General features: G+C 43.9%; 3 protein-coding genes across 3 annotated transcripts; 2 read left to right on the top strand and 1 right to left on the bottom strand.

Annotated features, from left to right (window-relative positions):
- Positions 1–265: 265 nt before the first annotated feature.
- On the bottom strand, positions 266–3,649 carry LOC134439932 (uncharacterized). The gene is made up of 4 exons (XM_063189859.1): positions 3,638–3,649; positions 1,923–2,018; positions 1,531–1,618; positions 266–1,327 (listed from the first exon to the last, which is right to left on the bottom strand). The coding sequence occupies exons 1-4, from the start codon at positions 3,647–3,649 to the stop codon at positions 645–647; spliced, it is 879 nt and encodes a 292-aa protein (XP_063045929.1). The 3' UTR covers positions 266–644.
- Positions 3,650–4,480: 831 nt separating this feature from the next.
- Positions 4,481–6,719, top strand: LOC134439681 (transcription factor HES-7.1-like). The gene is made up of 3 exons (XM_063189587.1): positions 4,481–4,530; positions 5,048–5,137; positions 5,455–6,719. Exons 1-3 carry the CDS (start codon positions 4,498–4,500, stop codon positions 5,974–5,976), a joined length of 645 nt encoding a protein of 214 aa, XP_063045657.1. The 5' UTR covers positions 4,481–4,497; the 3' UTR covers positions 5,977–6,719.
- Positions 6,720–9,868: 3,149 nt separating this feature from the next.
- LOC134439889 (transcription factor HES-1-B-like) lies at positions 9,869–11,279 on the top strand (the record flags this gene model as incomplete). The annotated part of the gene is made up of 2 exons (XM_063189799.1): positions 9,869–9,970; positions 10,088–11,279. Coding segments are annotated over 2 exons (735 nt in total), but the record flags the coding sequence as incomplete, so codon positions are not given.
- Between the last annotated feature and the right edge of the window lie 2,173 nt (positions 11,280–13,452).

The following is a 13,452-nucleotide window of genomic DNA, read 5'->3' as shown; positions in this document are numbered from 1 at the left end:
ACCTGGTACTAGTGGAGGTGTCATCTTGGTCCTCTTTATAAAGACAACATGCCCAGTTCAGAAGGTCCCAAATACAAGTTTTCCACGGCCAATCCATTGAATCATATCCTGAGGTAGATGAGCTGGCAGAGAAAGGAGAGAGAGAGAGAGAGAGAGAGAGAGAGAGAGAGAGAGAGAGAGAGAGAGGAGAGAGAGAGAAAGAGAGAGAGAGAGAGAGAGAGAGAGAGAGAGAGAGAGAGAGAGAGAGATAATTCATAGACTTTTGCTGTCTCAATACAGTTCGTCCATTTCTGTCCTTATCCAAGGACTGCCTGCTAAGCACCTCAACACATGCCCTGTAGGGGGCACCCTGCTTGGAGTGGAGTGGGGTGGAGTGAGCTAAGTGGTAGAGACGTTGTCTTGAATGGCCACATTTGTCCAGAGAGCATTTGTCACACAGAGCATTTGGTCACACGTATGTTGCAAAAGCAGGGTCACTTCGCAGCAGGGGCCAGGGAAAGAACTCCTGGGCCCCATGAAATTTGACCGTTTCTGCGAGCAATATCATTTTAATAGTCCTCAACGGGCAGCCAGTGTTCGGCCCTTCGAATAGTTCTCCAGACTCCCACTCGCGCTCCCACCCCCACCCCTAGCACCACAGGTCCTCAGCTCCAGGGCCTCCATGCTGTAGTAGCGCTTATGGGCGAAGCCAAACTTCGCCCTCTGGTGGCAGAATGAGACTGTAGCGCCGAATGACGACTCGTGAAGGACAGAGCTCTGGCTGGACCTGATGATGAAGAGGACGATGAAGAGGAAGGTGATAGGGAGAGCTGACTGTGGCTGTCTGAGGAAAAAGCCCTGTGTGATGAAGAGTGGCGATCATAGCAGGGCAGAGGGAAGGGATGAGGATGTGGATGGGGGGATGAGGAGGAGGACAACGAGGGCGAGGAGGGAGAGGGGGGCGGGGAGGTGGAGATGGAGGAGGAGGTGTTGTTGGGAGAGGAGCAGGACAGGGACGGGGAGTGTGGCGGGGTCAGCTGCTCCGATGTAGTCACCACTGAGCTGGAGTCAAGATGACCACCACCTCTGCCAGGAAGGTGACGACCTCTCGTGCTGCGCCCCTGGTGGTGGGACAAATGGCCGTCCAGGCACAGCCTCAGCTTGCTGACCTCCTCGGCCTCAGGGTCGTGGGGCTCGGAGGAGTGGCCGTTATTGTGGGTGACATAAGTAGTGGACATGTTGGGTAGACGCTGGTAGATCGGAGCAAACTGGTCCTGGGAGGGCTTAGGTGTGGAGGTGACAAAGACTGGGTTGATGTCTTCGACGGGGGAATACTGCCCCAGAGATTCTGCATTAAAATATAAATTATATTTTTAAAAATTGTGAAGTGTAAAAAGTATAATGTAATGTGTAATATAAAATACAGTGCTGAACAAAAATTGTTAACTGTCCCTTCTTGAGACAATAAAGCTGAAATCAACGCAAATGAAAGTACATTTCAATAACTGTTTGTGCACATATTGTCTTGAAAAAGGAAGAATGCTCCCATACCGTTTTGTTGGATTTCTGTGTCTCTCCTGAGGTACAGAACAGCCAGGTCTAATATCTCAGCCTTCTCCAGTTTAGGATTCTGCAGACGCTATAGTTTTAGAAAATTGTAAATTTAACATAAGTACAAATTCAAAATCACTGACAGCATTTTGGATTATTTAGGTTTGACATTGTAACTTTAAGTAACAGATTAAGACATAGACATTACAATTTTGGTGACAGTAAGGTTATAACTTAAGTGCTGCGCTACGGGGTTAACTCATAAGAAAAGTATACAGCCCAAACAGCCTTGGAGGCACTATAATACCGTAATACATAGAAAATAAGATTGTTGCAAAAAAACAGCATTTTGCACAATCAATGGCCCATTTCAAACCGCATTGCTTCCTTACCTGGTCTTGGGTGCATCTCAGCAACAAAACTCTGAGTTCATGCAACTTCTGATTTATCCTGTCTCTCCTTTTCTTCTCGATCACAGGTTTCAGCACCTATTAAACAAATAAAAGAGAAAAGGCTTAATTCAACAACATAACTGGACAGCAACGCTGCAAATTGTTTCTGTATATTTGTGAATCTGTTTAAAACCCATAGATGTGGAGCTTCAAATTAGGCCTAAAGGCCTGTACCGGTCCAACAATAACACTTACTCTTTTTGTGCATTCTGACTTGTTTGCCTGTGAGGTCTTCATTCTCTTTTCCAAATAAAAGTCCAGGACCTCTCCTTCGGTCATGTGTGTGACTATCTCTGATGGGGTGACTTGGGTAAATGAAATGTTCCCCAGGTTTGAGGGGGTATTTTGGAGCTAAAGGGAGAAGCTGATTGGCCAAAGGGTGTGAATGATGCTGAAACGGCTCGGGTTGCGCTGGAGTTTCCTATGTCCTCTTTTCTGCGCAAAGACTGGCGCGAGTAGGCACGCGCATGCGAAAAAAACCTGTTGTTGCTGTCTGAGGTGAGAATGCTGATCCACACGTTATATGTGATCTCAAATATGCCCATCAAAGAATCTTGCCGATCTTAAATTTAAGCTATACTCAAATCACTTTTGAATTGTATAGCTATAAATTGAGTTCAGCAAGTCCGAATACTATGGCTTTGAACAGTTAACTCTCCAAACCGGTCTGTACTATTTTCTCATGGGAGCTAAAATAAAGTGAACAAACTCTAAATGCATATCACACTTGTAGTGTGAATATGTTATATTAGGGACAGGGTGACAAAATGACCAGAGCGTGCCAAGAGGTCACCGCAACTACTGGTGAAAATAACGTGCGTAAAAGTGACACCTTGCGTGAGAGCGCACGAGCAAAACATGACTGAGCATCGTAAACCATTTGTTATTCAGGGATATCGATAACATACTTCAAATGTGCCATATTTTAACATACTTTTAATACTTAACATATAACTTTAATGCCCATTCAGACTACATATATCGCACTGCTCCCTTGAAAAGTCATGCGCAACAGGTTACTAATTTTATTGTGCAATCACTGTCTTGTGGAGGAAGCTCATGCGCCAGAAACACGTCTTATTACCAAAATATCTAGCAACATTTAATTTAAATGTGTCCACATTAATGGCACCAACACGCAGGCATCCACACTGCTGCCTCATCTCTCACACACTTCCCCCAACCAGCACACACGCGCGCGCGCTCATGCACACACCGGAGACGCACGCTCACGGTGGTTTAAGTGGGTTTGCCACAAGATGCTAATCGGTGATAAACAGATTTCATGGATTGAGCCGGCACGCACCACTGCAGCCCCAAAGACAAACACAAAGGGCTACTTCTTCCTGTTTTTGTGGAAGAGGCCTCTTTAATTTCAGATAATCTCTCCGGGTTGCTCTTGATCCGATCATGGTAGTTTTCACTCTCCATTTATCCTCGCAGTGGCTCACAGATGAGTTATATAATCCCGCCACTGTCTTGTAAATTGAATTATTTTAGCGCCAGGATTTGGTACAGACTTTAATATGACTAGTTTTGTTTTGCCCGGGCAAAGTGTGTGTGGGTGTGGGGTTAAACCAAATAAGCAGTTGTCTTGGCAGTGTTTGGGCGCGAAAATGATTGCCTGCGGGACTGGAAAGTGAATGGAATCTTACGCGACTGTCCATCGGCAGTTTACTTCAGAGAAACCTTACCTAATATGGAGATCATCATGAAAGGACGTTATAAATCACCATAATCGTCTCATAATGACTCGGTGGCAGTGTGTCGATTGCGAAGCAACAGTCTTGGCACCCTCTGAATGTCTTGTTCCTATGGGTTAGCTCGCGGTCTAACGGTTATTAATCGGGTGTCCTCTGTGTGTGTTGATAGTCGTCTTTCGCAGGCTCTTCTGTGGGATGATGATGATGGCACATCACTGAATCGCACATCGGAACAACCTGATAAATGCACATTTGGTGCTCCTACTGGAAGAAAGAGTTGAGTATTTGCAATCGCATGGTCTAAAAACTATACAGTTTGCCCTGGTCCTGGACATTTTTCTGTAGGCTAACCCGAGACGTGATAGGATATATTTCTCTGTGAAATAAAATGTCTAAATGTGTATCTAGAGATTTTTGTGTATGAATTAGCCATTGGACGTACAGTAGCCTTCCGCTTTTCCATTCACAAATAATGTCTAAAAAGAGATTAATAGTGTGCTGGGCCTACTATGAAAACAACAGAGTGGACACTACTAGACCATCTGTAATGCAGCGAATATGTTTAGTGTAGTATTTGTTAATCATGCTCATGGTTGATTTTACTAGGAGAGGAGGAGAGGCACAGAAAACAGTCTTTTCCTTTTGTTCCCTTAACGGGAGGGTCACGGGGTCATTGTTCTGCCAAATTGAGAGGCGGGGATGTGGGTGTGGTTTGCGCACACTTCTGTCTAAAAAGGCAGGTGGACCTGTGCAGTTTGAACTTCAGAATTCTGCAGCAGAGCTGCTCCCGGTTTCTATACTCTATCATCATCATGGAACGTCCAGAACCAAAGAAATTTCGAAGGGTAAGATGCATTTGCTTGCTAGATTGATGATTGATCTAATGACTAATGGATTTTGCCGTTTAAGACCTGTAGTTGCCCAGAACACCTGCTAGTGTATCCTGTTGTGTTTTGTCCGCCCCATGTAGAAAGCAATGCCGATATAAACAACTTACTCCGTTTTGCAAATAATTAAATGTCTTGTTGTGTAGAGTGAGTAAATACTTTACCCTTAGTCACAACATCACAAATCCTACACCTAAAGGTGTCATTTGAAACGTTGGTGTACTTTGGGTAACCAAGTAATCTGATGATGTCTTGCTGGAAGGTGACTAACCTATCCTAGAGTTGGAGCTCTTTTGAAAGATAGCTGGCCCAAACATGTTGGCAAACATGTTGGCATGTGCCTTGGCATGCTGCTTTTTTGTTATCTTCCAGTCTCGGCCAAAGAGCACCTTCAAACCACCACCTGTTTTGCTACTTGATCGCATCAGCCCTCCAGTCCTCTTTCTCCTTTAAAGTTGAATATTGTGTATTTCAGATTGCCAAGCCAGTGATGGAAAAGCGCAGAAGGGACCGCATCAACCACAGCCTGGAGACACTGAGAATCCTGCTCTCTGGAAATAATGAGGTATGCACACTTGTATAACTTAGAATAAATTAATGTCTGAAAAAACAAAACAACAAAAAACAATGTAATAATCTACACACTGACCACTTGGCATCTAATTTTATGTTTTGATCTTGGTCTATACTCCACCAATTTGTCTAATTTAATGTTGGAACTATGGGACATTGAATATAAAATACCTAGCGAAGTGTGCCAAGTGTGTGGCTTACTTTCAAGGTTATTGGATCAGTAAGCTATGCACCAGGGCTACTCGATACTCTTCTGGCACCTTGGACTACTCACTACAACATTTCTGTTGGTCCCCTTTCCGCTTACAGAAACTGAGGAGCCCTAAAGTGGAGAAGGCTGAGATTCTGGACAGCGTGGTGAACTTCCTCCGTGCTGAACATGCACAGCTTCAGGCCCGCCGGAAGAGAGCTCGGGAAGAGGTAGACCAAGAGCAAGATGAAGAAGAAGGCAACATGTCTCCTCCCCACAAGCAGATGTACAGCGATGGTGTGACGGCCTGTTTGCTGACCGTCAGCCACTTCATGTCCTCTAAAAACCAAGAACTGGAATGCGCACCAGAGCAGAAGGCTTCCTACAGTCCCCACCACTCATCAACGTCAACAGGAAATTCCTATAAATATCCAGCGACCATGACGATGCCACTTTACGACCGCAGGACTCTGACAGCGAAACAACAGTCCAGACAGTCATCCCTAGCAACGTGCCTCACCACATCCACTGTACCGTATGGACAACAGGCCGGTTACCTGGCAACCACAAACATGGCCGCCTCTCACAGGCCCGCATTGGTGGTCAGTAGTGACTGTGTGTGGAGACCGTGGCCGCAGTAGCTAGCAATTGTGGGGTTCCCTGAAGTGAATCTACTGGGCAATGTGGAACCCGGACCCAGGACAAGGTCATGTGAAGGGCCCCCCCTCCTGTCGTCTTTCCTGTCTGGAACAGTCCTGATCCATCCCCTTTAAGTGGTATCCGTCCTGTTTTTGGCATGGGTGGAATTTGTGCTGACCTGTAATAGCACGGCAGGATCATATGACTGGACATACTACACATAGATATATTTTTGTCTATGAATACCTTGTGATGAATTGATGTGCCATTTCTGGTATACCGAGGTGAAAGATGACTGAAATGGGATTCCTAAGTGATCTCGTGGTGAATGCATGTCAAAAAGAACTTGTACTGTTTCTGTATATTTGCAAATCGGTTTGGCTATGACTTCCTGTGAGATGATAGTTGTGCTTTGAAAAAACTGTATATATGTACTTTTGTACAGTGGATATGTTTATTTTTTTGAACGCGGATGTTTATTTTTTTGAAACTGTATCCTGAATGAGCTGTCTACTTGTATATTTTACTTTTTTGAGAGAGGGTGGTATTTGGTATCACCATTCATTTATTTTTTTCCAGAATTTTCGTGCTTACCTTTTTAACAGCAGATGGATCAAAGTGTTTTTACAAAGAGCTTTTGATTTTTAGTTTTTTCCCCTTCTCATTCCTGTTTACATTAAACACGGGAAGTTGGAGACTGTCACTGGTTCTATTTTTGTATTAAAACAAAAAACTTCAAACTTCATATTGTTTTGATGTGTGAATTTCTCAACACTGGAATTCTAGACTCGCTGAACATGCCATCTTTAGAGTGAGCACCTCAGACAAGGCCTAAACGGGCTGTACAAAATTCAAACATGACCTTGCTTTTTGTGAATTTACTGCTCCAGAGTCACAGGATTATGGCCCAAATCTCACAGCTCTGCTATGTGTGTATTTCTGTGCGAGTCCAAAAACGTAGACTACATAATGTTCCGCCATTCACTGCCTAGCGCATAAAACCAATGTAACTCCTATGCTCCAATGTAACTCCTATGTAGTGAAGTATGTTGTATAGCGCAGGAACATTTCCGGCATGGCCTTGACTGTAGAATACTGATTCCCCTGCAGTCACAGGCAATAGTTAAAAACCTCACAGCTCAAAGATCTCTCATCTCCTGTGTAAATGTGGACACTTGAACTTGTGAACATGCAGACATTTGCAGACCCTCAGCCGGCCAATGACTGCTCCATCTGCCAACCATTCCCTAAAGCTCTCAGTTTACGCAGCTCGCAGGTCCTGAGGCCGCTGATTGGTAGAGAAGCAACGGTCATTCAAATGCTGATTTGGGGAGAGGGGGTGACCTGCTCTGATGTCAAATGCTGTAGTTTGCAGGACACTTGTCAGAGCAATTGCAATCAAATGATTAGAGTGTCCAAAATGCTCTTATCAAAGACCCCCACAACCACCCAACTATCAACACATCAGCCAAGGTTGCAATAAGGCTGCTAGACACATGCAAGAGAAAGGGGATTCCAGAATGTTCCACAAGTGATGTGTTAGCACTTAGCTTGTGCTGGGTCAACAAAGCCTGCACACATCATTTTCGATTAGGTGTGACGATAGTTACATACCCAACAGTCGTGGTGCTTAGTGTGTGCTTTTATTTCTCCATAAAGAGATCCTAAAAGATTACAACCATGTGATAATGCTTTAATTTATTAGTCTACTGTACATATTAGTCCACTCTGCCAATATTTGGGTAGGTTTGTGTGTGTGTGTGTGTTTGTGTGCGTGCACGGGTGCATGCTTGTTTATCTTTTTAAAAACCATATAGGCCTACATACATTTTTAATATAGGCCTACAGTATACTGTATTTGTGTTTGTAACACTCTCATGCATTGTTACTGGAACAGTACCAGTTGGCTGGAACTCTACACAGGCAGAGGACTGTGATTTCTCCTCACTATGAAAAGCAAAGAGCATTTCGGAGACATTATTATTATTACAAGCACAGTTGACTTCAGAGACTGATTTGACATTTAATCCCCCCCCCACACCCCCCCCATTTAGTGTGAAGATATCCATGCAACAATGTTTTATTTTATGCATTTTGTATCAACAAATTGGATACCTTAATATGCATGATCACTTTGAAGCCTCTGTCTTTTGCCATATTGTCTAGAGCAGCCTTAATTTGGCTAATCACTGGGGTAGTTTGTTTGCTTGGTAGCTGCATACTCCCCCACCGCAACTGTGACCATGGCAACGTTGTTCTTCATCAAAGTTTGGAGCTTAGTACCACCACGGTGAACTTTCAACACAACTCGCTTTCATGTGGAGATTTGCGTTACTCGGTCGCCCATGGCTGAGCCTTTAAATAAACGACTTTCAATTCAAATGAGATTACGGATTCAGCGGAGGCTGCACTGTTCCCAAACAACTGGAGTGAGGTTTTAACCGGTTATTAAAGGAGAGAATCGATCCCTAAATGCAATTATGGTCTTGTTTAAATGGATTAAGGGCAGACTTATGTTCAGTTTTTCATCTGTTGCGGATGTGTGGACAACGCAACAATAAAATAAGCACACATGCATTAGAAAGGTAATCTTTTAGATCCCTTCCGCTACACACAATTACAGACATTTATTAAGTTCCCTGTACAATACAAGATTTCATGTGAGGTCTTCACATTTTATGCTGATGCAACCTTTCGTTCCTAAAAAAGACAACTTTACGCGCTATTTTAATGAGAAATAACGTTCATGAGAAATATCTTATTATAGTCGTTACAATTTAATTTTAGCCATAATTTCAATGACAACTTAATGCTAGTAAACAACTTGTAGGCTACTTATTTGTAAGGTAGGCAATTGCGTGCGTAAAAGTCGGATAACCCTATGGCACGGGCTTTGCTATCCCCAGAAACCTACGCAAACATAGATGTTATCAGGGTAATCTTGGTCTAGACAACAAATATTATTTAGGCTAAATGGAAGTTGAATCTTAATAAATGAATTACCAGGTCAAAATCCTGCATGTTGACTAAAATAATTAATCTGGTCGAGACCGAAGGAAACGAAGGTGTAAAGGTAAAGAAAGGGCACAGAAAGGTCTCGCACTGCGCCCATTATCGTTGCCACGTGCGCAGCTCGAGCCAAGGTGTTAAATGTTGTACCTTCTGCACGAGACCAAAATGCGTTTATGACCGCATCAAAGGCATCTGGCCCATTTGCCGATGTGGACACGTTCTCTCACCTCCGTATTGCCCCACAGACAAACAGTGTTCCCTCTGCCCTGCAAGGATTGTTTTGGTTTGTCCAGTTTGTAAATAGATCAAATACACATACTGAAAAAACTTTTTTTTACGCAGACTGCAATACAGACTTAGCAGTTCTGTAGTTCCAACGTAAAATGTCATTGTGTTGCAGAAAAGAAAATCCAAGTACATGCTCAAATGACAAAATTGCGCAAGGCTAAAAGATATAACCAACTGTTGATAACCACTGCAAAGTTCATCACTTGTGTATTGTCATGGCTTTAATCAAGTTCTGATATTAAAGCACACAAAAAACATGACCTTCTTCCTATTGGTAAAGGGATGGTTGTGGGTGTGGCCTGGGCAGCAGCTTTGCCACCCATAAATGCTGGGTGAGGTCCCAAAGCCCAAATACTGAGCTCACTGCTTTTCCTATGAAGGATATGTGACTCAAACCAACACAGCTATGAAAACTCTTTTGGTGAAGCGTACAGGCACAAGGAAGGTATCTGGAAAGGTACTGTAAATTAAATCAATGTCTCACTTTTTCCTTCCAGTTTGTCATTCAATACCACATACAGTATATTTATTAGTTGTTGTCTGGGGGAAGTTCATATCCTTTCATGTCATTTTAACTAATCTTATCTTGTATGGTTACAGCTTCCAAAACCAGAAGTTGAAAAATTCAGACGAGAGAGAATAAACACCTGCCTCGAAAATCTGAGGGTGATGCTTCTTCATCACCCGGAACATCAGGTATGTAGGTCTAATAGCTTCCACATTAATCCTGCATTTGCCACTAAAGCTCATGCAAAATTGCTTTTGTCAGCCAGAGCAAAGTAATTCAAATTTTCATCCATGTCTCCTTCACAGGGCTTGGCAGGCAGGAGAGTCGAGAAAGCTGAAATCCTGGAGCACACGGTCACATTTCTGAAGTGCCAAGACGGTACCAAAAGGAGGGACGGCGACGTGGAACAAGAGTTCCAGGACGGCTACTCCGCTTGTCTGAGGAAGGCTGCAGACTTCTTGAGAAACTGCAGCAGCCAGACCGCTGTCCTGAGCTCAAGTGTTCAGATGCAGAGGAGAACTGCACCTGCTGTCAATCTAGCCTTTCATTTGCAGAAGCTGACATTCACAGTAAAGCACACCACACACAGCTCATCTGGATACGAGACACCAACAACAACAACGGCTGGAGGTTTGACTCAGAGGGGGCAGCCAGGACTGAGGGCTGCTCCCCAGAGGCAGATTGTCCCTTTCGTGCAGGATGGAGGCGTACACAGACACAGCAGCATGGAGCTTCACTCACAGACTTGGTCTTCAGGTCAAGATGGTGGTATGCACACAAACAGGAGCCCAGAGGTCCACACAAAGACTATCTCCATCCTGCCTAAGCCACAGCTCTCTCTCACCACAGCACACCCTGCTATCCCTGCATCCCTGTCAGTCATCAGCATCAGCAACAGCAGCTGCAGCACTCGGGCAGTATGGAGACCATGGCCCTGAGGACAGGACAAGGACACGTGGGAGGAGGAGCCCCACACAAATTGCACAGGAAAAGGTTTAGACAGTTTTTTTTTAAATCCTGGAACAATATTTACTTCATTCAGAAACCTTACAAAAATGTATAGACCAGAGGTGGATATCCTACGTATAAATCCTGAGACAATATTTGTTTCTTCCAAGACCCCAACAGAATGTAAAGACTAAAGGGGGCCACCGAAGGTTTTGAGAGTACATTTCTTCACAGCACTCTGTTTCATCCACTGTACAAAATGTACCGACTGCACATTCACAAAGTAAAAGTGTTTCATCAAAATCTCATACTGCTCTCTGTGTCCAACAGATATATGGTAATTTGCTCATGACTGAAAACATATGAAAGTGGCTGGCCAATTATGAACACACATTTAATACCTTTACTCTTGACTAGCAGGTAGATTGTCTAACTACCTTGTGGTTGGAAAAGGTTTATATCTTACACTGTTAATGTGATCCCTGCCTGATGTATAGCCCATGTGAGGAGGCACATGCTTTCCTCCTCAGCAAATGTGTATTATGTCAATATGAAATATGAATTCATGTACATTTGTAAATACTGGATACAAAATGCTTATGGGAATTGTTATAGGATTGTTGTTGTTGTACTCCAAAGCATATGCAGACAGCACTTGTTTTTAACTCTTGAGCGAGGGAATTATTGAATGCCTATTTTTTATGTTGTTGAAAATGCCCCCCAATGCCTATTTTGCAAAGCACCATTTTAATAAAATGAATGTATATACTGTATTTTTGTCTAGTCTCTATGTGAAATAATAATAACAACTTTTCAAGACAGAAATCTGAGTGGTGTAACTCTCTGCAGCTTTCAAAGTGGCCCACGACAAATGGTTGATTTGGCATGTCAGCTGATAAGAAAATCTCTCCCACTCGTTCTCTCTTGCGGTCACACACACACACACACACACACACACACACACACACACACACACACACACACACACACACACACACACACACACACACGCACGCACACACACACACACACACACACACACACACACACACACAGTCACACACACCATGGCCTACTTAAGCCACAGGTCAATAGTGTGAAGAATCCCAAAATGGGCATCAGAAATTAGCATTTTATATATATATTTTAAAATATATAAGATTTAATATAGAATGTGAAATATAATATACAGCACAGAAACATGATCACCATAGAAATTCCATTTCAGTAGGCATATTTTAATGAATTTTATGTCATGTGTTGAGATGTGTGACCAAAATGTCTATTAAATGCTAAAAAACAAGGCTCTTCCCTCTGGCTTTAACGGCACTGAATGGCCTTTTAACCTCTGTAACTGCCAAACAACACAGTTATACGTTTGGTCCACAATAGCGCAGTGAAGATGTGACTGATTTCTCACATATTTCGTGGGAACCTGTCCAGCTTGGCCAGGACGCACGGCCACTGGAACATCACTGATGCGATTTCTATCACAGGACAATTTCAGTGCTTTCAAAAACGATGTTTGCTTTTAGTGGATGTCCAACATGGAATATTTCTGCAGCAGGATCTATTTAGAAATGCCCCCATGTTTGGTACAGTACTCAACCTGCACACATTTGCGCGCGCTGTGGATGTCCTTCTCTCGTCTCCCTCAGATGAACTTTAGACCCTGTTTGCTTGGCAGGTGTTAAAGTGAGTGCCCTCGCGCCTTGGCACGGGTGAGTCTCGTGTGCGCACGTATCTGTCAAACACCTGAAGTGTAACATTCTGGAAGAGGTGAAGACGCGTGACGCGCAAAGCCAAACGGATAATTGGGTGGAACACATATGTGCTTATGTCTTTAAACTCTACACGACCTGTTCTGTTGCACATCTCAGGGGTTTAGATTCATGTAGAATCACCATGGTCAATATTCATTTAGGAGCACCAACCATTAGACATTTCTTAAGAGTAGGCCTAATCTTGCGTTTGCGCACGCATATCTGAAAGGCCCACGTTAATCACATTAGGCCATCAGATTATGTCTCTAAATGAATATCTAATCTTTTCATTGGCTTTACATTTTAGGAAGTTGGAGCTAAAGTCAGGCTGCGGGCATGTCGAGCCGTCTTTTTCTGTTGTGTGCGCAAGGCCCGCTGCCTCTTTCAGATGCGTGTTATTCATGCCGGTTTAATCCCCGGCAGGAGGGAAATGAAGGAGGCATGGTCCCTCTACACTGGATATTAATTGCAGCTGAAGGTATACAATGAGCCTGCCGCTGCGCTCCATCGCTTTTCCATTGCGCCGAGGATGCAAGGCAACGCAGGGGGCTGCGCCTTTTGGAGGTGGGGGTGCCCGCCTATTGACTTGCGCGTAATACCTTGCCCGGCCTGCGTTGCCTGAAAGAAAGGCATTCCTATAGTCAACAGCTGGTACGTATGGCCGTTTGCTTGCCTGCCCCCGTAATTAGAGCAAATGTTTCGCCACACATGGGTGTTCATGGGGGGACATGCGTAGCGGGAGGCCCACACACATGCGGGGGCTTCGCGCAAACTGTGGTGGACTGGAGCAGAACCTTCAAGGCTGGCAGGTGATTTAATTAAAGACCTACAGACAACTAAGGAACATTACATGACCAGACTCCAAACTTCGTTCAAAAATTGCAGTATGTGTGAGAATTAGGGTGACCACCTGCTGATAAGTCCAAGGGGGGACAAGGGGTATGCTTCTGAGGGACAAT

The sequence above is a fragment of the Engraulis encrasicolus genome, chromosome 23 (assembly GCF_034702125.1).
Source record: "Engraulis encrasicolus isolate BLACKSEA-1 chromosome 23, IST_EnEncr_1.0, whole genome shotgun sequence".
Classification (NCBI taxonomy): Eukaryota; Metazoa; Chordata; class Actinopteri; order Clupeiformes; family Engraulidae; genus Engraulis; species Engraulis encrasicolus.
Note: the sequence above shows the minus strand (reverse complement) of the source record. Positions and strands in the feature narration are given on the sequence as shown.